At 34.6% G+C, this 24,012-nt stretch overlaps 6 protein-coding genes across 17 annotated transcripts; 2 read left to right on the forward strand and 4 right to left on the reverse strand.

The window, feature by feature from the left end:
• Nucleotides 1-42: 42 nt before the first annotated feature.
• LOC138934056 (MORN repeat-containing protein 5) lies at nucleotides 43-4,969 on the forward strand. Of its 5 annotated transcripts, XM_070297454.1 has the most exons (7): nucleotides 1,838-2,529; nucleotides 2,591-2,698; nucleotides 3,422-3,582; nucleotides 3,880-4,069; nucleotides 4,157-4,316; nucleotides 4,429-4,607; nucleotides 4,701-4,969. In XM_070297454.1, the coding sequence occupies exons 3-7, from the start codon at nucleotides 3,447-3,449 to the stop codon at nucleotides 4,783-4,785; spliced, it is 750 nt and encodes a 249-aa protein (XP_070153555.1). In that variant the 5' UTR covers nucleotides 1,838-2,529; nucleotides 2,591-2,698; nucleotides 3,422-3,446; the 3' UTR covers nucleotides 4,786-4,969. The 5 variants fall into 5 exon arrangements, with proteins under 5 accessions (XP_070153556.1, XP_070153555.1, XP_070153553.1 ...); XM_070297455.1 differs by lacking the exons at nucleotides 1,838-2,529; nucleotides 2,591-2,698 and adding an exon at nucleotides 43-60; XM_070297452.1 differs by lacking the exons at nucleotides 1,838-2,529; nucleotides 2,591-2,698 and adding an exon at nucleotides 2,709-3,356.
• Nucleotides 4,867-8,227, reverse strand: LOC138934055 (NHL repeat-containing protein 2). The gene is made up of 9 exons (XM_070297449.1): nucleotides 7,870-8,227; nucleotides 7,556-7,722; nucleotides 7,310-7,469; nucleotides 6,791-7,206; nucleotides 6,472-6,701; nucleotides 5,998-6,223; nucleotides 5,637-5,834; nucleotides 5,433-5,546; nucleotides 4,867-5,350 (listed from the first exon to the last, which is right to left on the reverse strand). The coding sequence occupies exons 1-9, from the start codon at nucleotides 8,036-8,038 to the stop codon at nucleotides 4,958-4,960; spliced, it is 2,073 nt and encodes a 690-aa protein (XP_070153550.1). The 5' UTR covers nucleotides 8,039-8,227; the 3' UTR covers nucleotides 4,867-4,957.
• On the forward strand, nucleotides 7,971-8,757 carry LOC138934057 (HIG1 domain family member 2A, mitochondrial). Its single transcript, XM_070297457.1, has 2 exons — nucleotides 7,971-8,199; nucleotides 8,447-8,757. The coding sequence occupies exons 1-2, from the start codon at nucleotides 8,067-8,069 to the stop codon at nucleotides 8,605-8,607; spliced, it is 294 nt and encodes a 97-aa protein (XP_070153558.1). The 5' UTR covers nucleotides 7,971-8,066; the 3' UTR covers nucleotides 8,608-8,757.
• Nucleotides 8,758-9,171: 414 nt separating this feature from the next.
• LOC138933868 (rhotekin-2) lies at nucleotides 9,172-16,696 on the reverse strand. 6 transcript variants are annotated; one of them, XM_070296993.1, is made up of 9 exons: nucleotides 16,535-16,688; nucleotides 15,942-16,101; nucleotides 11,398-11,588; nucleotides 11,060-11,269; nucleotides 10,735-10,914; nucleotides 10,550-10,644; nucleotides 10,272-10,486; nucleotides 9,914-10,181; nucleotides 9,174-9,801 (listed from the first exon to the last, which is right to left on the reverse strand). In XM_070296993.1, exons 3-9 carry the CDS (start codon nucleotides 11,547-11,549, stop codon nucleotides 9,599-9,601), a joined length of 1,323 nt encoding a protein of 440 aa, XP_070153094.1. In that variant the 5' UTR covers nucleotides 11,550-11,588; nucleotides 15,942-16,101; nucleotides 16,535-16,688; the 3' UTR covers nucleotides 9,174-9,598. The 6 variants fall into 6 exon arrangements, with proteins under 6 accessions (XP_070153090.1, XP_070153091.1, XP_070153092.1 ...); XM_070296995.1 differs by lacking the exons at nucleotides 15,942-16,101; nucleotides 16,535-16,688 and adding exons at nucleotides 12,712-13,339; nucleotides 13,837-13,927; XM_070296989.1 differs by lacking the exon at nucleotides 15,942-16,101 and having other exon boundaries at nucleotides 9,172-9,801; nucleotides 16,535-16,696.
• Nucleotides 16,697-17,111: 415 nt separating this feature from the next.
• Nucleotides 17,112-19,118, reverse strand: Rpn10 (regulatory particle non-ATPase 10). The gene is made up of 6 exons (XM_070296996.1): nucleotides 19,035-19,118; nucleotides 18,644-18,784; nucleotides 18,459-18,570; nucleotides 18,010-18,384; nucleotides 17,642-17,927; nucleotides 17,112-17,561 (listed from the first exon to the last, which is right to left on the reverse strand). Exons 1-6 carry the CDS (start codon nucleotides 19,058-19,060, stop codon nucleotides 17,356-17,358), a joined length of 1,146 nt encoding a protein of 381 aa, XP_070153097.1. The 5' UTR covers nucleotides 19,061-19,118; the 3' UTR covers nucleotides 17,112-17,355.
• A 370-nt stretch (nucleotides 19,119-19,488) lies between these two features.
• Nucleotides 19,489-23,145, reverse strand: LOC138934197 (uncharacterized). Of its 3 annotated transcripts, none has more exons than XM_070297679.1 (3): nucleotides 23,042-23,145; nucleotides 20,873-21,185; nucleotides 19,489-20,789 (listed from the first exon to the last, which is right to left on the reverse strand). In XM_070297679.1, the coding sequence occupies exons 2-3, from the start codon at nucleotides 21,020-21,022 to the stop codon at nucleotides 19,881-19,883; spliced, it is 1,059 nt and encodes a 352-aa protein (XP_070153780.1). In that variant the 5' UTR covers nucleotides 21,023-21,185; nucleotides 23,042-23,145; the 3' UTR covers nucleotides 19,489-19,880. The 3 variants fall into 3 exon arrangements, with proteins under 3 accessions (XP_070153780.1, XP_070153779.1, XP_070153781.1); XM_070297678.1 differs by having other exon boundaries at nucleotides 22,906-23,128; XM_070297680.1 differs by lacking the exon at nucleotides 23,042-23,145 and adding an exon at nucleotides 22,804-22,880.
• Between the last annotated feature and the right edge of the window lie 867 nt (nucleotides 23,146-24,012).

The raw sequence follows: 24,012 nt of genomic DNA on the forward strand, positions 1-24,012 counted from the left end.
CGTACAGCCGCTATGAATTGTGCTCCTCCGGAGATCGCCGGAGAGACATAGCGAAATGAGGTAGCCATCCATATTTTTTTGAAACGATGAACGCAACGTAAGCCAAGCCGACGATTCACAGCGACGATTAACGGTACATCGACCGAATGAGTCTCATACATGACGTACTAAATTGTGAAAGAACCAGTAATGGGCCGTGTGAATGGATACCACAAAAATGCGGCTTTCGGGAGGAGAGGGGAGATCTTTTAAAAAAGATTTTATCGAGCTAAATTATTCCATTCCTTCTTCTCCCGCAACGAGACGAGTTGATCAACGTCCGCCGATCTCGTGTCAATCGCGCTCTAACTCATTCATGAACGAATAAATCGTCCGATGTATAGATTTCGAAACCTCCAATATCAATCTTTTTCTAGGAGGGAGGATCTTTTTCGACCTTACTAAAACTTCCGTTCGCCAGAACTAGGCGATCGAGCCGAGTTTCAAACTGTACGAGAGCAGGAGGTGACCCGAAACGATAGATAGATTTAGGTTTGACAGTTGATCACGCGAGAGAAGATGAACGAGCTCGACGCTTGGCAAAACCCGTTTCTCTCTTCTCGCGCGACTACGTCTGGTTAAGTTTTCCGTGAACGTCGAACATGCACGGGTTAATAAACAGCCGTCCCACTTGCGCGGGACTGTCCATCCGTAACCCACTGTTTACCAAGACAACGGTACCGCGCCGCGCCGGATTAAGGCTTATCCAACGGTTACCTATCGACAAATTCGACGTCGGGGTTGGGAGGAGTAGCACGGGAAAGGGGGACGCGAGAACGAAACGCTGGCAATAATTCACAAATCCCCGACCTATTTTCCTCGTCGCCGATTTCACATCGCTCTCACCGAACGATTCGACATGCTCGATCTATCCTACAAAAATTTTCATTTTTTTTCCCCACGGAAACTCGATTAATTCGAAATAAATAAAGAAAAGCTCACGCGCGATTTTCTTAGGGGAATCTAAGTAAAAGGATCTCTTAGGCTAGTACGAGGTACGGAGATAATGATACGCGATACAAACATTAAAAGTATTCTCACGGTATTAATTTCGACCTTTACCCGAGTCTCGATTAATTCGATCCTTTTGAGGAAGTAATAATTCACTTTTCAATTATTACTATAATTTCAAACATCATTTCTCTCTTTGACGTGATGCATGCGAGGGTACGATAACGCTCGGGTGGAAAAAGAGGAAAAAAATACAAGTTCGCCCTCCGGTGTATGTACGTATGAGAAATTCTCAGGTGCGTGAGAGATTCTCCAGAGAGGTGTCACGCTCGGCTGAGCTAACATGACATTCCAGATTACGTAGCTGGAATCGTAGCTCCGAAGGGAGCATCGTCCGGAAACGACTGGCGTAATCGCCCCCTCTTTTTCTTACGTAGCGAATCTAATATTATAATAGGAGTATTAATTAATAAGTTACGATATACACGTGTAAGTTCTACGATTATAGGCTGTTTATATTTAATTTAATGCAAGGGAAAAACACTCGCTATTGATATATTGGGTGATTGCATAAGTTCGTGCCCGATTTAAACTTCAATAGATTATATTTTAGAGATAACACTTTTATTAATCAATTATATAGTCTCCATTCTTTTCTACAATGGTTTTCCAACGATCTGTAAGCTTGTCGATTCCATTTTTGAAGAAAGAACTTGGTTTTTCTTGAAAAAAGTTTGTAAGGTGGTTTTCGACAGCTTCCTCGGAATTGAGATTCTTGCCATTTAAACTATTCTGCAAAGACCGGAACAGATAAAAATCTGAAGGCGCAATATCTGGAGAATATGGCGGGTGCTACAGAATTTCCCCATTGCAACTCCTGCAGTTTTCCTGCAGCTTATTCCTTTCAGTCGGGAGATGCAGCACCCACGCATCAAGCTTGGAAATGTATCCAAGCTTTTTTAAATGACGAAAAGCGGTTGAATTATCGATGTTCAGCCTCTCAGCAATATCCTCAGTTGTAATCCTTGGGTTTCTTTCCACTAAGGCATGCACAATGTCATCATCAATGCCAGAAGGCCGTCCAGAGCGGGGTTGATCCTCCATGTTGAAATCACCATTTCGAACCACTTTTTGACTGTTCGGAGAGCAGGAGCGCGGTCCAAATAAATTTTGAATATTTTTTTGTGCAATCCCAACATTCACGCCTTTCCGAAATTCATATAGCATTACATGCCACAAATGCACCTTTTCGTTCTCCATTTTTAATGATTTCTCTTATGCACAAATGGACTTATCTGAACAATGTCTGACGCTAAATTGACATAAGACAACGTCATCTATTCGGTGTAAGCAACAATTATCACACGAAAACAATAGAACTCCGCCATGCAGTAACTTAATGCCATCTATGAAAATCGGGCACGAACTTATACAATCATCCAATATATTTTCTATATCATATCATATTTCTCATTTCACTCCTCTTAAGGGGGGAAGTCTTACTGAATGAAAAATTGGACCGAAAATTGATCACAGAGCGTATGCAAATATAATTTTTTAAATTATATGTCTTCGTGTTCTGATCTTGACAATTTTGTAGTATCGCTTCGGTTACATTCGGAAAGTTGCAGCAGAAAGAAAAAACCAACGGATCGCAAACTATTTCGACGTAGAAACGTTTCGATAATTGGCGTGTATCGATCGATTGGTATGCATTATAAATTGCGTTAAAGGCAAATTCGAAAAGGTATATTCCATAGGTATTCGCGTTTGTTATTCAAAACGGAACATCTCGGTCGAATACCGGTCAGCTCTGCTTAGTATGAGAGCGCGCGAAACTTGGGGAATATATGTTTCTCGATACATATACACTGGAGAATGTACCACTTTCTGACACATAACAGTAGTATATATGCGGCACGCGATGAGTAGATGATATGTCTCTCTCTTTCTCTCATAGAAATACAAAAGACATAACGGTCTCCTCGCCGTTGTCCCATTGTGTTACGAATACGTGCGTATCCGAATCACGCGTGTCCAAAAAATCTGATTTAGTTACGCGTGCGGGGTATAAAAAGCTATGTTACCGGGTATATTACAATTCGCATTTGTTCACGAATTCAAGACGCGTATCTCTCTGGTTTTGCACGCTCGTGCGTCCAGGCGAGACGGCTTATGAACCGACCGAGATTACACCAGGTACATATACTAGGCAACGAGGACATCCTGTAAGGATAAATCCAGTCCCGGTTGGTTCCAGAAGGAGAAGTCGACGCTCGCGCGTGCGACTTCTTGTATAAAAGTTTATTCGTAGTTAATAATATTAAAGAAATATTTAAAATACTGACAATGAGAGGAAGGAAAGGGTAAATTTTGTCTTTAAAATATTTACAACTACAAATATTAAAAACTACTCGCTATTTTAATACAGGAGTGATGAAGAGTGATCAGACACGATGAAGAAAAGTGATTGCAAGATGGGAGATGAGATTGAAATGTTACGAGAGACTCGATTCATCGGTGGAAGCATTTACGAAGGGTCGTGGGATGCGATTGATAAAACCGGCGTCGGCAGATATGTCACACCTTACAGTTAATTAATCTTGACTAATTTCAAGATTAACTGTTTCTTTCATTATCTTTGCATTATGAAAATATTTTAAATTTTATAATTGCATAGTAAACAGAGAGCAGTCAGAAAAGTCAGTTAAAAACTGACTAATTAAATATATATATTAATGATCGTCCGTTAATAATTAATGGTTATTAGTTAAATATTAATGGTCAATCAACTAAGATTATATTACCTGTAATATACTTGTAGGATCGTAAAATGCATCAACATCAATTATATTATAGTGCAAACCAATCTTATCACGTATATTTTAGAAGTTGTATTAGAGGGAGAATATCGGAATGGCATGCTTCATGGATGCGGAAGTATGTATTGGCCACGTGGACAGATAATAGATAGTATCTGGAATCATGGAAAAATGGAACAGCAAAAGCGTTATACCTTCGCGGATGGTTTATCGTATCGAGAAAATGAATGGGATTATTGTACATTTCCTGATAGGCGGTTAGCACAATTCTCAAATAAAATTTAAATAGAATTTCTATATATCGACATTATTCTTGCATCTTTTCTCTTAATAAAATATTTTAGATTTTACAATTGCATAGTAAACGGATTGAGACCAGCCGGAAAAGTATTGAAAACTAATGACCAACCAACTAAAATTATTCCTCTATTCTGCTACGATACCGGTGCCGGTATATTCCATCCAGACAAGAATTGCATAAAATCATATCGTAACTGCAAAAAAGTATAAATGCACTGTTCAATAATAATAAAGTCAGAAATGCTACTCATATACATATATCTATTCTCGCAAAGTAAATATATACAATAGTAATAGAATAATAAAAATTATGAAGATACTCAACATTCCAAAGACTGTAGAAAGTAAATGGATCAAAGAAAATTGTCGAAAAGGCTGGTCAGAGCCGACAGGTCATCGAGAATGGTTACGCGAATATTGGCAATCGGGAGCGGCGGATTTTGCAACGTTACCGCATATCTCGTCGGAGGATAAAACAAAAAATTGGTGGCAAAGGTGTATCAATATAATGCAATTTTAACTGCAATTATATGTAAATGTAAAAATATTTGATGGAATCATAATCAAATCCTATATATATTGTTTAAGACTGACGAAATTTGCCAGACATACGCCTACAGACATGAAGCGGATGAAACACAACTGTATTAAAGAATGTCAGCTAAACTATTAAACAATATAGGAGAGAAATGTAAATATTAAGACTTGAAAAGCAATTAAAAGCTAATAATCATAAAATAAAAAAAATAACACGAAATTTTATAAAATTTATATAGGCAATAACATGTGTATACATATGTATTGTATTTGTCATATATATGACAAAATTATAAAATTTATATTTTCTAGCCAACAACGAGTTCTTTCTCTTCAGTCACAATTATCGGTGCATCCATTTTTCGATGCACATTAAACAGTACAGACAGCTTCAGTGGTATACACGTGTCGACTGTGCAAGCCATTATGTTTAATGTAATGCGCAATTGATTTTCTTTTTCATCTGCAGGAAGTTTCATCGACACAGGAGTTGAAAGTCCACCTGTGAAAGAGCTTGCTGTCCATGTATTTACAGGCAACGACACATGCCATTCTTGTGGCGCATCTACATTTAACTTCAAATCATTTGAAAATACGATATTAAATAGAATATTTAATTCTCCACCATGCGTATTAATCGATGTATCAAAAGTATATATTTTCTCAATATTTTCATTTGAATCAGATCTAGATATAACCATCTGAAAAATAAAATTAACAAATTTAATATAAATATCATGATATATAAAGATATTTTGAAAGAAAGCTAGATTATACACTTACAGTTGAAATTTTCTCGTTTTTAAGGTCAATAATCTTAATAGCATGATTATTGGTATCTGCCACATAAAGAATGTTACTCTCTGGATTGACAGCAAGGCCACCTGGTTCATTGAACTGATAAAAGATTATTTTAAAATTATTGGATTAAAATATTTGCAAGTAACTTTTGAAATCATCATCTCAAAAAAATTTAACGAAACTTACAGAAAATGCGCGATCAGGTTTTCCTGCACCAAATAAAGTCTTACAATATCCTGTTGCGGTATCTACAGTTTTAATCTTGTGATTATAAGTATCAGCTATATAAATTCTTTTATTCAAATGATCCCATGCTACACCCAATGGATGTTGAAGTTTAGCCGAATATTCTTTTCCATCTGTGTCTCCAAAAGCGTGTAAGTTCTATAATATAAATTAAATAGGGTAAGATAAATATTAATAACGCTATGACTTTTATACATCGCTACCATCTCGGTGAAAAATTGACATATATTTTATCTTCATATATACAAAATAGTTATATTAGGCATCAAAACGAATGAAAAATTCTTATTATTAAATAAACCATTGGATTTTTGTCTCCTCCACAAACAGCAGAGACTCGACCGTTGTCCAAGTGCAACCGTCTAATAGTACTGCTTTCACTGTCCGCGAAAAATGCAATTTTATATTCTTGAACAACTGCGATACCAGAAGGTTGCGCTAACCCAGCGGCATGAGGATAACTGTTATTACGATTCTCTTCCCGGCCACTTCCCACAATAGCAACGCATGTGCCCGCTGAGTATTTTCTAAAATATGAAAAATTTTTATTAAAAATATTAAATATTTTCTTAATGAGCATTGCTCGATCTTTATACACAGAAGAATTATTCAGTTATATATTTTACAACAAGAAAAAAACTAAAACTAAAGAAACTAAAACAAAATACAAAAATATCATATTTTATAGTCGCCTATATTACACTTTCTCTGGGGTATTTTCTAAATTTGTTAGTTTTCTAGGATTAAAAATCATATTACATAAATAATATCTCACTTTTCCTTCCACCAAGTAGTGTCTTCCAAAAACAATGCCCAGATCTGATGAGTACCCGCTATAGCGATTAATAAGATTGGTACAACGCTATCTTTATATTCGTGACGATAGATTGCCACATCCCAAGGAGATGACAAAACCTGATTAATACCGTCTTTTCCACCTTGGCGGTCGTTACCTTGTAAACCAGTGCCCGCTACGGTGGATACATTCTTTTTAATCAGATTTATCTAAAAAGTGAATTAAAATTGATAATAAATGTAGTAAATCAATGTTTTGAAATATAATAATGAAGATTGAGGAATGTTTTTCTCCTTACTTTTCTAATGGCATGATTGTTATTATCCGCAACATAAATTGTATTATTGAGTACGCAGACTCCTTGAGGTGAATTAAATCTGGCATTTTTGAAATCGCCATCTTTAAAACCCTGATTGTATCCGCCTATGTAGTACTCCGCTTCTCCATGTTCAGTTGCGATGACAATTCTATTATTGCCGCTATCTGATACGATGAGCTTTATTCCTTGTTCGGATGAAAAAATAGCTAATTTACCAGGAAACAATAAACCATCTTTAAAAAATGATAACAGATGATTCGTCGGCTTCATTGGAAGACTATGGTTCGATATTTGATTTAAAGATTTGAAATATGCTATCATTACTTTTGTATATAACAATATTTCATCTTTATGATCTTCACCAACAAAAACAGCCAATGGTTGACCACTAGGTCCTGGAATAGATTTATAACTGTATACCAATAACAAGTTTCGATAAAAAGTAGCAAAGCCCATTTAAATCTTATATACAAAGACAAAAAAGATCCATGAAGTTACCTAACATGACAAGGCTAGGCCAACATGTAATTCCCATATTGTACCATATCCTTAATATCACATCATTTACCACAGGATGCGCAATATTACATCTCTGCACTGCAGATAAGACATTTTTTGAACTACGTTCATTTGTAAACTTTGCACTGTGAATTCCAATCTGAAACAAAAAAGTTATTAATTGTTGCGCAATTGTTGTAATTTAATTTTCACATAATTTCTCCCCTCGTAAAATAATATATTCACCACAACGAGACCGTCTTCTATAGAAATTCTTTTTTCAACCTCTTCTAATTCAGTTAAAACGTGCATACAATTGATGCAACAATAAGTGAAAAAATCCAAAAGTACGATTTTTCCTTTCAAATGCTGCGCAAATGATAATCCTTCCGACACATTGAACCACTCCAAGCCTGTAACGCATAAAAACGCGTATGAAAATATTAATTAAATTATATATTTACATATAGCAAATATAGATAAAGATTTTATTATATTTGTTGCTTATTATAAATTGGTAATAATTATTTATCATAAATATTACAAATAACAAAAATTACCTTTCGGAAAATCCTGAATTTCTGCACCGGAATTCTCGTATCGTTTTATGTGTTTTAGAATTAACGCCTCCTTATCCTTTCGTTCGGTAAAGTCATCTAGATGAGAGCGCATTTGAATACATACTTGCGTCAATTCCTCGACTATCTCTTGCGCGTTCATTTTTGTCATCTGATACAAGTTTCATTAAACAACGAATATGGCTGATCAAAAATCAGACATCGAGTTAGATTGGGTGAAAGTACGAGAAAATTTGGACAGCGAATTTCTCAGCGAGACGATATTCGACAAAGCGAAACGTAAAACACGAGAGAATCCACTTGTACCTATAGGTAAAATAACCTCTAGCAGCGTCAAGATTTCATCCAGTTAATCTCTTCTGAATTTATAATCAAAAAAACTAATTAAAAAAGATCAGTGTGAAAAAGAAAAAAAATATTATAGGCAATGAAATACATACATTTCCACAAAGCGAATATTGCATTCTTTGAAATGTGTCTAGGATATTTTTATGAAATATATGTATAAATATTGGAAAACTATTATTAAAAATGTATTAGTAAGTTTATATTTCTTTAGGTTGTCTCGCAACTACAGCAGCACTTTCCGTAGGACTCGTCAGCTTTGTGAAAGAAAAAAGCCAGATGCAACAATATATGATGCGTGCACGTGTTGGCGCTCAAGCATTTACCATTGCTTGCATAGTTGTGGGATTTATTTTGTTACCTAAATCAAATTAAGATATTATGTAACATTTATTTATACAAATGTCATTAATATCTGCTGTAGTGTATGAAATGTTCTTATAATCGTATTGGATGCGATATGTATCTAATATGGGTAAATATTGTATTGTCTCCAAAATAATATTCACAAAATTATCAAACGCATGGATTGAGAAAAATTATTTATGTGGTAACACCTGTAAATTAATATTTTTATCTATAAAAATATTTCCAATTGTAATTATCAACCAAAATTATAAACATACACTTTTTTGTCCTTAACTATCATAATATTGTATATAAAAAAGGAAAATATTTTAGTAGATTTTCTATAATCTATTCTTTTCAAATTGTATATACATATACATCAAATTAGTGAAAATAAGGATTTTTAAAGACAAACACATAGATATAATTGTATATTATTATTATTATTATCAGTATTATATTATAAATTCTATATATCACACATATAGATATATGTGTATACTTATTACAGCCGTACTAAATATTGCAATGCTCTTATTTTTTAAATAAATTTATAAAAGCATTATGGTAAGGCTGCTGTTACACTTTCTTTAATAATAAAGCTTTGTATTATAAAAGTAGAAAAGAGAAAAGTAAGAAACCATTGAAATCAAAATCTTTTGTACTCTTCTATATCCAACAAGTTTTTTTTATACATATTGAATATTAAATGTAAGATATGTATTACTAACATTTTGTTTTCAGCCAAATTTTTCTTATATTCCTATATACGTATTTTAAATTGAGAAAGATGTCATCTATATAAACCATATATATATATTTATCTTCCATTTTGATTCATCGTAAAATATTTAAATATATCAATTCCTTTAATATATCAGATGTATCAATACCAGATTGTAAAAACGTCTGATGTATAGAAAATTGAAAAACTAGCATATTCATCTCTTTATGCGATAATTCTGTACTTGTCGGACATGTTGGTTCTTCGGAAAGAATGCACGCGCGCGTAAAATTATTACACATTCTTATTAGAAGAAGTTAAATGAGATTTTAATGTAATGGCACTTTGTTTAAACGCACCACTGATACTTAGTGAACGGGAACGCAGGCTTGTTAGGCTATTTGTGGAACTACAATTGCTTAGACTAGTACTAGGTGTGAGATCAAAAATTGTTTGTACAGTAGATCTTGCGGATGTATAATCCGATGGGATTGATTCTGTAATGAAAAAGAAATACTAATTAATAAGTAATCAATTTAAAGTTCTAAAATGTCAATTATCGAATTTTGTAAATTGATAATTCATATATAATTAATTATGCACATTTACCAATTAAAGGTGTCTCATCATATAAAGAGCCCTGTCTTTTATTGCTGATAAAAGAATTTCTTGTACTTTCAATGCTAGACACCCTTTGAACAACTTCCGCAGCATGTTTCCATCTCAAATGGTCATTAATATGTACCGATAAAAGTGTCAACCATTTTTGAGCATCTTCCTTTGATTCAAATTTAACGGACAATAGTTTGTTGATGCTATTGCCAGAATTATTTATCAAAAGTTCTTTAGCGGACTTAGATAATCGTATGGATGTTCTCTACAAATAGAGATGAAAAAATTATTTGGATTGAAATAATAAAATGACTATAGGAAATGTATAGATATATCTACAAAGTTGCCAACTTACTTTATTAATTGGTACGATATGCTCTGGATTTTGACCTTCTTCCGCATGTTTTTTCGATTCCCACATTTTTATATAAAAACCTTGCAAGCGTGTCCAATAATCTTGATTATCTATTTTTACATTGCTGATGCCCATTTCCTTGCTGATACAGTCTGGTTGTGCTGCCAATCGACAACAAAAGTGACCGAAAAGTGGCAAAGAGTGATATTTATGTTCTGGGAAAAAAAAAACACGATTCAGATATTTTAAACACATGCTGAACTTTTCGTATTACTTACCGATATTATTGATAATTAGGTCATGCGTGTGAATGTTATCGTCCGTGTCATCTAGAGTCAATTTTGCACAAGCTACTAAGTCAAAGTGTGGCCCACTGAAAAAAAAAAAAATGTATAATTAATATTATATATATATTGTGTATTAATATTTATTAGAAAATATTTGAAAAAAGAAAATAACTTACGACTTGGTGGAACTGAATTCATCACGAAGGGAGGCGGCAAGTTTTTTGCCAACAGTTTTCGAGATCGACGAGTGAATCGTCTTTTTTATTCTTCTTGGTGTGCTAGCGATACTTAAATCCTCTTGCAAAATGTGACTATAGATTTCTAAGACTAATTCAAATTCGGCAGGCACATTGTTACTGGAGAAGCAAAGTTTATACATGAATACAAAGTTACGTTATATTCCTTGACTAGTATAATTATAAATACTTTAATTTATGCTTGCATCAAATTAATAAATTCTAATTCACAAGGACAATGTGTGTGAGAGTAATTGAAACTTACAATATTAGAATATCGGGAAAACTGATATCCGTATGAGCCCTGTCAATGGGACACAATAAGGATGTATCGTGGATTTCCGTGCCTAATCGCGCTAAGCAAAATACAGCAAATCGACGATGATCTCCGCGATTCTTGAAGTGATCGGAATCTCTCCACATTAAAGGTATTCTAAGATCCGAAATCGATAGCTTGCCCGTAGTTCCAGGATTACTGAAAACAGATGCGTCGTATTATTATTACTAGATATCGCTGTAGAGGGAAGATTACGTTTCATACTTTCTCTATGTTCCTTCTTTCTGTTATTTCTACAAAAGAAAAGAAAAAACATGTTTACGAACCACGGCTTTTTAATAGATTCACGACGACGATTTTGCAATTCTGCCATGTAAACCGACATTCTCTCGTTCGATGTAAGCAACGCTTTGGCGGCTTCCAAGCTCTGGGCACGATGCTTTGCGGCCGCCAAAAGTCTCGCCGAGCCCTCTCTCATTTTGATTTCCACCTCGATCTTCTGCTCGAGATCATGCTCCTGAAACATACAATTCGTAGCGCTTTAGCAACCAATTCGAACTAATTGCTAATTTATCGAGCATTCGCGAAAATCTTAATTCGAATTTTAAACAAAACTATTCGAAAACTTTCAGACGTAGAATTGTACATGGCACCGAAAAGCGTAATCTTGCCGCACAGGTGTCCGCAGATGTTGAATATAACATGCGTAAAAAAAAAAAAAAAAAAAAAAAAAAAAACCCGATAGTTATAATCGAAAAAAATCAAAGTATCAGCAATAAAACGACTGTCTGGCTAACACGTGGCCATCATACGTTCATGATATCGGGTTACATACCCAACGAAACATTTTACATATTTTGCGAACTAATCATTCTACTCATTTTACGAGCCTTCCTACGAGATATCCGTAGACCGATTCACAAAGCGTGCAATTTGAAAGCTTTGCGCGATTCAAAGATATACATATATATATATTATGAACTTTACGATATTATTGTACTCAATATATAAAGAAGCAATAACCTGAGGGAATGTAATCTTCTCATTCGTGGTTTTTTGAAATCTCGACATATAAAGCTACTATGTTATCGTCACGTAACACACGCACGCAATACGAGCTTGGATGAATGAAAACTTTCGAGGCACTTTACGAGGCAAGAAACAAACTTTGCGAAAGCGTAAATAAATCGGCGTGCTTTTCACAACGCTGGTAGCAGAACGCGGCAGAATCGGACTGAAATAACGACTCTTCGGGGAAGTGCCTGAATGCATGAGGGGATGACGTTCACCTCGTCAAATTGGCTCCTCCTTACGCTTCTCCTTCCACCCTCGGGGAACCATATTAACAACACGGAGTATCGATCCGCGTGGCTAGCTCAGTTTTATAGTCAGCGTGCACAAAATCACAAAGGTCTATCCTTGTGAAACAATTTATTTCACAATATTAGATATAAAATTCTTCCCTTGACAGTTTCTTTTCATCGTATAACATGCGTATGAATTTTCATGATATCTTCGAATGAATCGTATAATCCAAAAATAACGAACGCATCAGTAAAATCAATAATGGAAATGATGATTCATTGCGCGCATCTAGCGATTTCGTATTCCATTGATGTTATACGTGACACATCCTTTACCTCGAGCTCGAGGTGCGCGCAGCGTTCTATCGGGAATACATCATGGGTCACGGCGTATTCCTTTGCCGTTGGTCTCGAATAGAAATTTTGCAGCGACGCGAGGGTAATCGCGGCCACATTTAATCCCTGACCCCGGTGCTATAACGAGCCTTGATGGAAACTCGTGATGCGCATTGTGTGACAAACAAGTTCACGTATATAAGTACGACGTAACGCAATTCGCAATTTTCTTATATATCCCTATTTTTCTCCTGATATATACTTTACGTCACGATGCATATCGTTTAAACGTTAACAGAGTTTTGTTTTGTTAGCATAAGATTCCTCTCGTTCTGTTTCATCTTTGATCCTATTGTCGTCCTTCGTTTCTACATATTCTCCCTCGATTACTTTCTCTTGCGTTGCCAACGCTTTCTCGCAACAGCTTGTCTGCCGAAAATAGTCGCCAGAAATCCAATACCCCGTGCGGTTGTGCCTGTAATAGTCGTCGCACGCGCGCGACACACGCATTCTCTCTTTTCCTCTCTCGCGTAAATCTCCCAAGACGTCCACAACACTCCATGGGTAATACTCGCGACAATTATGTAAGAAAGTCGTAGAAAATCGCGATTGATATTAAACTGTCATTCTGAAAATAATTAAATTAGTATAAATGCATATAAGTAATAGATATGAATAAATATTCACTTAACATTTTTCGACATTGATTTGTTGCAAAACTTTCATCATATTAAGCGAATAGCAAATCTCACTTGAGATCGCGTACAGTATCCGTTACATTTTTATATATACTTGAGATTTCAAATCCGTTTGACATTGCCATTTGTATATATTCGACCGACAATATCACACACGTCTAAAAATACGGATAACTTGCGAAGAAACATCGGCTTCCGTGAAACGCGCTACGCAGCATCATACAATTATATATCGCTCTCACGGTAAAGCTTCAATTCTTTATGTAAATTTTTTTCAAATCTCTTAATCGTGGCTTGTTAAAGGCTCCGTTAATAATATTTAAAGATTTTTTTTTTTTTAAAGAAATTTTACCGCGTTTCCAGGAATTTTTATTCTATATATCTCGCGATCGATAACATTATCGAAACTCCATCGCACAAATCCTACCTTCGAATTTCGTGCAATTTGTCGAACGTAATATAAATCCAAATCATGGAAGACGTCGTTCTTTCCCTGGAGGGTCGGAGTCCTCGATTGCATGCGAGCATCCTCGGCACTTATAACGTTGCATCCCTCATCTCTCGATTTATTCGTATTACGCGGATTTAATATCGTCAAATGCGGGAAGCAGGAGTCCATGTTTCCTTTTTTTTTCTCGATATATGGTACTATTTGTCGTTCGATATCAACCTGTATAATCGAATATGTATACCGAGATCACTCCAATTCCGATAATTTGCGAGCGGGATCGATATCGAAGATCGCATATCGTACGCAGATGAACAATCATGGATCACAGGTCCATTGAGGCTGCATTTTCAGTCTTCTAAAGGTGTGTAAAATCTCGCGGAAAATTTGTCGCACGTGTTAACGAGTGAACAGCCTTGCACGAGCTGATTTTGCGAATGATATATACACGTGGTTGGTTTTTTCCTCGAAACCTTGACCGGAGATCTTAAACAGGAGCGAATGGAAGAGAAGGTTGTTTTGTTCGTCGCGAAAAAAAATTGGAGTCAAGGTAGACGTCCCTCTGAAACTTCTTCATCCACTTCTATTTCGTATATGCTTCTGTAAACTTTTTGACCTCTAAATTTTGCTTAAAACAATGAAGAAAAAAAGAGATGTTATCACACATTACTCCGAGGACTATCTTCTTCCCGTCGAGAATCCTTGTCCTCTCGTTTAACGCAAGCGGCCTACACGATTGCGAGAGTAATCGCGAACAACTAGATAGATTCGGCCGTCCTACGTATTTTCCGTTAGTTATAAAAAATAACTCGTGACGATATACCGCCCCCGCGCGATATAATGTACGGGAGATGTCGTTTCGCCTTTCGTTTCACCAAGTACTCCACCAACTCGTTCGCCTTGCTTGCTTCTCCTCCAAATTTGTTCTCTTCTCTCACTTCCGGTTATAGTTGACGCCCAATCGTGTATCATGATTCACAATCGAGTGAAAAAAGCGATGTTCCTTCGACGCTCTATGCCTTTGTGGATTGTCTTTCTGGTTTTCGAGCGACGAGACATCTTCGCGACACGTGAAGTTTCGGTATACGTGCAATACGTCGTACGCGCGTGCGACGAAATAATTATTATCGCGGGGCGATTTAATAAAGCCGGTTATAGCGCGACTAGATCACACTAGATACAAAATTTATTCCAGTGACACAAAAATGCCTGCGGTGCTGAAAGAGTGAAAAAAAAAAAAAAAAGGAAAGAGGAGCGAGAAGCACCGCGTTCACGAGAAAGCACTCGACTAATACTGAATGACGCTCGACCATTCGACTGTGTAAGCATCAACAAGACGCACCAGTGCTACGCACCGCACGCGGTAAATCAGCGTAGGGTGACGAGGGGGGGTGGGAGAAGGGGGATGATGGGGGGAAGAGGGGGAGGAGGGACCACCGGCGTTAACCGACAATAGATTGAATAAGAGAGCGGGGCGAGTATGAGGAATCGCCCACGTCAAACGGCATCCGTCGACTTTTACATTTAACTTGTGCGCATTAGAATAATTATCGCGTATTTATCTACGAAATAACTAACAGCGTGTGCGTTGTTCTCGAAAGTTTTTTTTTACAAATCCACCAAATAGCGCTCGTGCACACATTTGTTTCATTATAACAATGAATATTCTATTATTCATTAAATATATCAATTATTTCATTGCATTATTCTATCAATAATCATGGATAATTATTTTTTATTGTCGTTATATAATAATATATTTACTGAATATTATAATATTGTAACTCAAAAATTACGCTTCAATTCAAATTTTGGTAAAGGAAAAATCGTCTTAGAATCGTATCAGGAATACGTCATTTTAAGGATGAAAGGTTGTTCTGAAACACCCTGTATATTAAAAAAGATCTGAGAATTGAAAATTGAAAATTATAGAATTGTTTAATTTTAACATCATTGTGTCTCTCCTGATCTCTATATATATATATGTGTGTATGTGTGTATGTGCACATTTTCTCATAATTAATGCATAATATAAATAAGACAAAATGTGTATTGCATGTTCGGCAAAATAAATATCCTCTTACAATTAGCAAAATCCACAAAATAGAATCCGTTAACACTTTTCCTTGCAAATAAGATGAAGCACGGCTCTTTTCCTTGTTTATACAAACAGCTCCAATCAATTATCTCTATAATTTCAATCTTTTAATATATATAAAGAACATTTTCTCCCACGATGTATATCTGTGCGCATAAAATATAAGAGACAATACAGCATACGTATAATAATGTCTTTTACGTCTAAACAAAAATCTGATATATTTATGAGAGCAATGTCAATGTTATAATTATAGTGAGAAAAATTAGGCCAGTATACAGTTATAATTTTACAATTGTATACTAAAATAATTTTTCCAGATGTGCAAGCATTTACATTTGATAAATTTGTCAAGCATAACCTATCTCTGATCATTTCATGTCTTTTTTTCACACGTTTCTCTCAAATAGATGGCGGATCTAATAAAATAAATCTCAGCCAATATTTATTAATCTCTGCCGGATAACAAAAGTTAGGAACGAATCTCACAATTGATGCAAAATGCAAAGTATTTTTAAAAGCAATCGCAACAAACCGCGGTAATCGCAAAATCAGAGAAATTCATTAATTTGCACTCACCGCATAAGTTCTTGCATTTCTAATGCTCTCTCGTCTACGAACTCTCGTTTGATAATCATTCAAGCAAGACAAATAATTATTCTCCTTGTAAGAAACATTGTTTAACGACTTGCGTGACGTTTGAACGCTCTTTCTTCGCGGCGCCATCTTGTCATTCGAATTTTTTATGGCGAATGTGCACGGTTTATCGTTAGGACCATAGACATATAATATATATATAGACATTCTTTTAAATGTCTATAGTTAGGACGCCAAATTACTGCGAATTTTCATGAATTGAAATTAAAATAAAAAAGGATTTTATATTTAAGAAATAAATAATTATATAAAAATACAAAATTTCTAGTTCCTTCTCTTATACATATTTTTTCAAAATGTCACGAAATATTTAAATTGAAGTTTCAATCGCGTTGCGCATAATTGGACATCGGTTTAATAAAGAGACTAATAGAGAGAAGTAACAGGTGTGTATGTACATGTGTACAAATGTACTATATTACTCTCTTATATAGATGATGAATGAGAATATCTAGAGATAATTTCACAATTGTTGAAATTCTTAAAAACATGTATTTAATTAATACAATATATCGCGTTTTGAATCATTGATGAATCCAATTTATCGGACTTTAAAGTATTGTATAATTTAAAATGATACGAAAATGCGCGCATAATATTGCCAACCAAAAGTTAGGCAGTTTCAATATATTTATAATATATTTCATAAGCAAGACAGAGATTAGCTACAATATCATACATAATAATGAAAAATTTCAATTTAGTCGCAAATGTGAATATGACCGAACTAAGGAAGAAGCCGTTTATTTCTTCTCTTTATCTTTTTCCTTTTCCTTCTCTTTGTCTTTATTTTGTTGTAATGATCCGACAGCTTGGCGAACAGCTTCAGATTGTGGATCCACACCTGGTAAGTTCTCCAAAACAGATTGCAGAAAAGCAGGATCGGACATGACAGCTGCATAATCTTCTTCTACATCCATCGCTTCTTCTTTTTGCGATTCTAGTTCTTCTACATAGTGATAATAGAAGTGAGCGATTTCGGAATGACTATTAATACATTGATTTTATATTTATTAATCAAAGACTTACGTTGATCTTGCATGGACATTTGCATAGCGAACGCAATTTGTTCTTCTTCTGTCATATTAGTGAAATCTGGTACATTGCCTCTGCACGGAGCAGTGTCATCAGTAGCGGCAGTTGAATCTTCTGCTCCTTCAAGAGACATAGCGAGGGCACGTTTTAGCATAGCCTCCTCATTGGGAGCTTCTTTTATGGTTTCCGGTTGCTTATTCGTGGCAGTCTCATTCGCTTGCGCGCGACGTGCCTCGTCTTCTTGCCGTTGCCGTTGTTCTTCCATAGAAACACGTAAAGCCTAAGAAGGATAAATCATACAATTTATAAAATCATCATTATTCTCGCAGGGAACACTAACAAGACGTGTTTTAGGTACTGACCAATGCAAGTTCGGGATCCTCGTTTGGATCAACACCAAATTCGAATGCGGCACTACCCATACCAGCTGCACCCATTCCATCTTCACCTTGGATTATGGGAGAAGAGATCAGGGCATCTGATAGATGTGGTCCTGGTGGAACGGTGACAAGATGACTTCCAGTACCATCTTTACCATTCAATGCGTTCACGAAGGCTGTTAATACTTCATTATTGATACTCTCTTCGCCAAAACTTATAACATCAACATTCACTTTTTCCTTTTTCAAACGTTTGGCTAGTTTTACCAATTCCTTTTCATCAATGTCTATTGGACTTCCGATAAATGCAACAATACGCATTTTATGATTTTTGCCTTGTCGATGCTTTAATGCTAACTAAAAGTTTTATAATTCTTAATGCATGTTTGATAGACATATTTGTAAAGTCAAGCCAAATAAGTTACGCATACATGGGCAATCCTAATTCCTGTAACGAGACACAATTTTCCATTCGGTTGAACCTGATGGAGCTTGGATAGTATTCTGCCGACATCACTCGTGAGTGTTGCTAGTACTTCGACGCTAAAAAGATGAAGAGATTTACATTTAACATGCAATGAATTTTTACGTTCACGATACTAACAATATATCATACTTAGCAAGAGTTATGAGGCCAACGTTGTTCTCAGGATTCGAACGAGTCTTGGAATGACACACCAAGTTGACAGCATCTTGCTGCGCTTGTAACCGAGTAGGTACGAAATCCCCGTTTCGCATAAAATCGCTGTTATCAACGCTGCACATGTTGAGATTAATTAGTTTAAGATCATTTAAAAGTCACGTAGGAACAAAGGCTCATGTATATTTATAAGATTGTCAACGTCATTGTCATCACGCTAACCTCGAAATTCCAATATAGTTAACTGTATATAAGCGTATAGAATTAAATAAATGTTAAAATGTCCCATTTATAGAGTAAACTGATTTCGCAAATTCAATAGCAATATCGCTAGAAGCAATGGAAATGAAATGAAAGAGAAACTTACCATATCATCGTACTTTCCAGCACCATGTTGGATGGATCGTCTGTTGACTGCTTTATTCGACGCAAGAGGACGCGACAATTTAATCCAATTTTCATCAACTCACGTTCGCGTTGTGCGCATGCGTATATATATATATATATATAATTTAAAGAGCAATAACTGATTATGAATATTCTGAACTAATTTTGTAAGTTTACACAATACTTTACATTTAATAACATATTTAATTTTTACGTCATAAATAGCAATTATAATCAACAGCTTTACATTGCTTCTCTCTTTTTTTTTTCTTTGGCAATGCAACGTCGTTAAAAACAGCTGATTTGATCTGGAAAAATTACATTGCATATATATTGCAATGCGTTCGATACCCGATATATGTAAATACCATATACGTAATAATAAAAATTAATAAATGCGTTTTGTATTATTAATATTATTATTAGTTTATTAGATTTTCTTTTTTAAATTACAAATATATTTCACGGACTATTATCGATTCTCTTATATACATATGCAGCGTTATATACATAACGTTAGAGATGAGTCTTAGAAAGTACCCAGACAGCACAAGACATCCTCAGGATCATCCTGAATATGTCCAGAACGGTTCAGGACATTTGTAGGATGTTTTAAGATATTATTATAAATATATTTATAAAAATTTAATATGCATACATAATTATTTTTAGTTGTGTCGGCTATTTAATATAATTTAGAAATCTTAAGTATTATAATAAGTATTAATGTCCTATAAATGGATGCCCTTTGGACGTCCTAAGGACATCCTTGTGCTGTCTGGGGACATTTTATTACGTATATGTATAAAAAGGTAACGATAATTCTCTACGTGGAATGTGGCTTAATTACGAGATTTGTAAAGACGAGGATGGGTGAGGGGGGTGGCGTGGACGGTAACGAGCTATCGTCATTTAAAGCGAGCGACGAATATCTTGGCGCTTCGCTCGAGAAGACGGCCTGCTCGTAAGATGGCGGCAAATCTTCCCGCATAGCGGCCGACAACGCATGTAATTTCCTCGTTTGCTTCCTCTCGTCCAGAATGCGTAAAATAATCACGACCGGTCCTACCAGCAACATAATTGCTCCGATCGCTATCATGGTGATTGCCGTTGCCGCGCCGCCTTTATTAGAAAATTTTATCCTGTAGTCGTTATTGCTCCTCCAAAGACTACTATTCATCGTTTGATGGCCGGTGTTTTCGCGAATAAAAAATTTCAGTTTGTTTTCCACGAAATTGAGATCCTTCCTTTTCGCATCACGATTCTTCTCCTCCTCCTTGGATTCCGAAATTGATCCTGTACGTGTGACGTTCACTTCCGTATGGATGATATTTTTTAAAATTTTGCCGAGGATGCGTTCTCTATCGCGAGCTATCCTCAAGATTTTGCTCGACGCGCTTTTACTTTCAGGATGATTATCGATACGATTTATTTTCGTTAAATGATTTTCTACTTGCAATTTTTGTCCATCAATCGTCGAATTTTCAAAAGAATTTGATGGGAACGGCGCGGATCGTTGCTCCTTCGAAGCGATTTCAAACTCGTTTCTAATTGCATTCAATTCAGGATAATTTCTATCATTTCGTAGCGACAATTCTGGATCTACGCGAATTATTATCTTCTCATTCCGATTGATCAATCGTTGCTGGGCGGATACTATGGCGAGATCATATTCATTTTCGGCGCTTTTTATAGACGTGATGGATTCGATAGACAAACCGATAGATGAATTTGTCTGGAAAAAATAAAAAATATATATTCTAGATAATTTTACTTTTATACAATTAATCACATATATATTAATCGAGTTTCAGTTACTTCGATAATTTGGCCAGTTTCCAACATTCTCTTCCGCAAAATACCAACGCCTTTTTGAAGAAGGATAATACCGACTGCGTTCCAGATGACTAGATGTAATATAATGATTATTCTCGAGGCCCAACTGTTTGTTCTCAAAGTGAGGGACATTACGGCAATATATCACACATTGGCAATTAGTCGGAAGTTACGGCGTGACGTACACTTTTCACACACTTGCTGCTCCTTTCTCCACGATAACTAAGCAACATTTTCGTCATGATGTATTCACCGCTTTAGATATCGCCGCAGACGATGAGAGTGACATATATATCTAAAATGTTAAAAAGATATCGCAGTATCTAATAATTTCAATATTCATATATTAAGATTAAATACCTATATTAGTTCTATACATGACTTTAAAGCCTGAATGAATCATTCTTGTGACATAAATATATATATATATATATATGTATATATATATATATATATATATATATATATATATATATATATATATATATACATATACAGGGTGTCCCATTTTAATCCATCCAGTCGAATATCTCAAAAACCAAGCCTGGAAGAGAAAAATGTTTCAAACAAAAGTTGTGTGGCTTCAAGGGGGCCATAAGATGGTGACAATGATTTGACCTTGGAAAATCATTTGAAGGTCATGTGAAGGTCAACTTTGAAATCTTAAACGGAAACCCCCATTTTTTATTTAGTATTCTTCTAGCTGACATCGAGAGCTTTCCAAAACACTATAATAAAGTATTTTTTTATCAAGTACTTTTTGAATTATTTTATATTTTTATCTGACATCTTTTGATATAAAAACTAAAATATTTCGTAAAATATTCAGTTTTCGATAATCTTACCGTAATACTTTTATGTACAGAATAATGAGACAAATTAATTAGTGCCAAAAAAAAACAAATAATTGTTTAAAAAAATACATTGTAAGTAATTTTCTTAAAAACAATTTTTTTTTATACTAATTGATTTGTCTCATTATTCTGTACAGAGAAGTATTACGGTAAGATTATCAAAAACTAACTATTTTATGAGATATTTAATTTTTTGTATCAAAAGATGTCAGATTAAAATATAAAATAACTCAAAAAGTACTTAATGAGAAAATACTTTATTATAATGTTTTGGAAAGCTCTCGATGTCAGCTACAAGAATACTAAATAAAAAATGGGAGTTTCTATTTAAGATTTTAAAGCTGACCTTCACATGACCTTCAAATGATTTTCCAAGGTCAAATCATTGTCACCCTCTTATGGCCCCCTCGAAACCAAACAACTTTTGCTTGAAACATTTTTCTCTTCTGGGCTTGGTTTTTGAGATATTTGTCTGAGGAAATTAAAATGGGACACCCTATATATATATATATATATATAAAACGGCCAAATTATATAATCTATAAATTATTCAAAAAAAAAAAAAATGTTTATCATTTTATATATAATAATTAATTTAATATACCTAAAATGATACGCTTAGATATATTTCGCAAAATAAATATCATAGTTGCATTTTATTCGTGGATAATATTTTTATTCGATTTAACATTAATTATTAATTTGAATTTACAAAAGTAATACAGTGTAGAACTTTTATTATCCGAACTAATCGGAAGACAAAGTTTGAATCGACTTTTCCAGATAATCAAACGATTGTGTTTTATAAAGTAAAGGAAGTTTATTTATTATATTATTAATATCATTCTATTTTCTTAGTATTTCTAAGCTATTTATAGTTTACACATGTTTCTTAACATAATTATCTTTTATATAGAGAGATGTTTTTTTTAATGCTTTGTACACACATATATATATTGTATATTATTTAAAATCTACTTCATGATATATATATATATATGATGTATGTGTACATGCATTTAAATTCTTATACTTGCGTAATTTGTGACACATATTTACTTTTGTTTCTTGACACTGTTCAAATAATCGAGCGTTCATTTGATTAATTATGATGTTCGGATAACAGAGATTCTACGGTATATGTATATTTGTTTTACGTACAACAGTCGCAGATAATTATTTTGAATCTCGGAGAGGCACTAATTTACGCATGCTTAAACATATATGAGGTAATCTTTGGGACACTATACGGTGGCAAAATATTCCGAGAAAAGTATGGAAATGTTTATAACGTTACTATAGCAATTCACGGTTGAGCGGCACGAACAGTCGTCCTAAGCGCAGCACGATTACGACTTATTTGTCATCCAGTTGTACGCGATGAGTCGCAGAGAGCAATAGCGATGAATGACTCATTTCCACTACCCTGCACCATCCCGTTATCCTGTAACGCTTTATACATACAAAACATGACGACCCTGAAAAATTGATGCCTCGCACTAACAAGCATATATATCGTAGTAATTTACATTATTATTTGACATATTATCCGCATTGCATATATGAAATAAGGCGTATTGTTATTTGTGTAGAAATAGATTTTGCGCTTGATATCGGTTACGTCGCGTTAAATTTAGTAAGAAAATTTACTGTCAATTAAATTTCTGCTTTTACATGTCAATGGATATATGTATATACTGGGTGGCCCATTTTAATCCATCCAGTCGAATATCTCAAAAACCAAGCCCGGAAGAGAAAAATGTTTCAGACAAAAGTTGTGTGGCTTCAAGGGGGCCATAAGATGGTGACAATGATTTGACCTTGGAAAATCATTTGAAGGTCAACTTTAAAATCTTAAACGGAAACCCCCATTTTTTATTTAGTATTCTTGTAGCTGACATCGAGAGCTTTCCAAAATACTATAATTAAGTATTTTTTCATTAAGTACTTTTTGAGTTATTTTATATTTTAATCTAACATATTTTGATATAAAAAATAAAATATTTCGTAAAATATTCAGTTTTCGATAATCTTACCGTAATACTTTTATGTACAGAATAATGAGACAAATTAATTAGTGCCAAAAAAAAAACAAATAATTGTTTAAAAAAATACATTGTAAATAATTTTTTTAAAAACAATTTTTTTTAAACTAATTGATTTGTCTCATTATTCTGTACAGAAAAGTATTATGGTAAGATTATCAAAAACTAACTATTTTATGAGATATTTAATTTTTTATATCAAAAGATGTCAGATTAAAATATA

This window comes from Polyergus mexicanus, unplaced genomic scaffold, assembly GCF_030449975.1.
Source record: "Polyergus mexicanus isolate NDT 795.1 unplaced genomic scaffold, iyPolMexi1.0 SCAF_6, whole genome shotgun sequence".
NCBI classification, from domain to species: domain Eukaryota; kingdom Metazoa; phylum Arthropoda; class Insecta; order Hymenoptera; family Formicidae; genus Polyergus; species Polyergus mexicanus.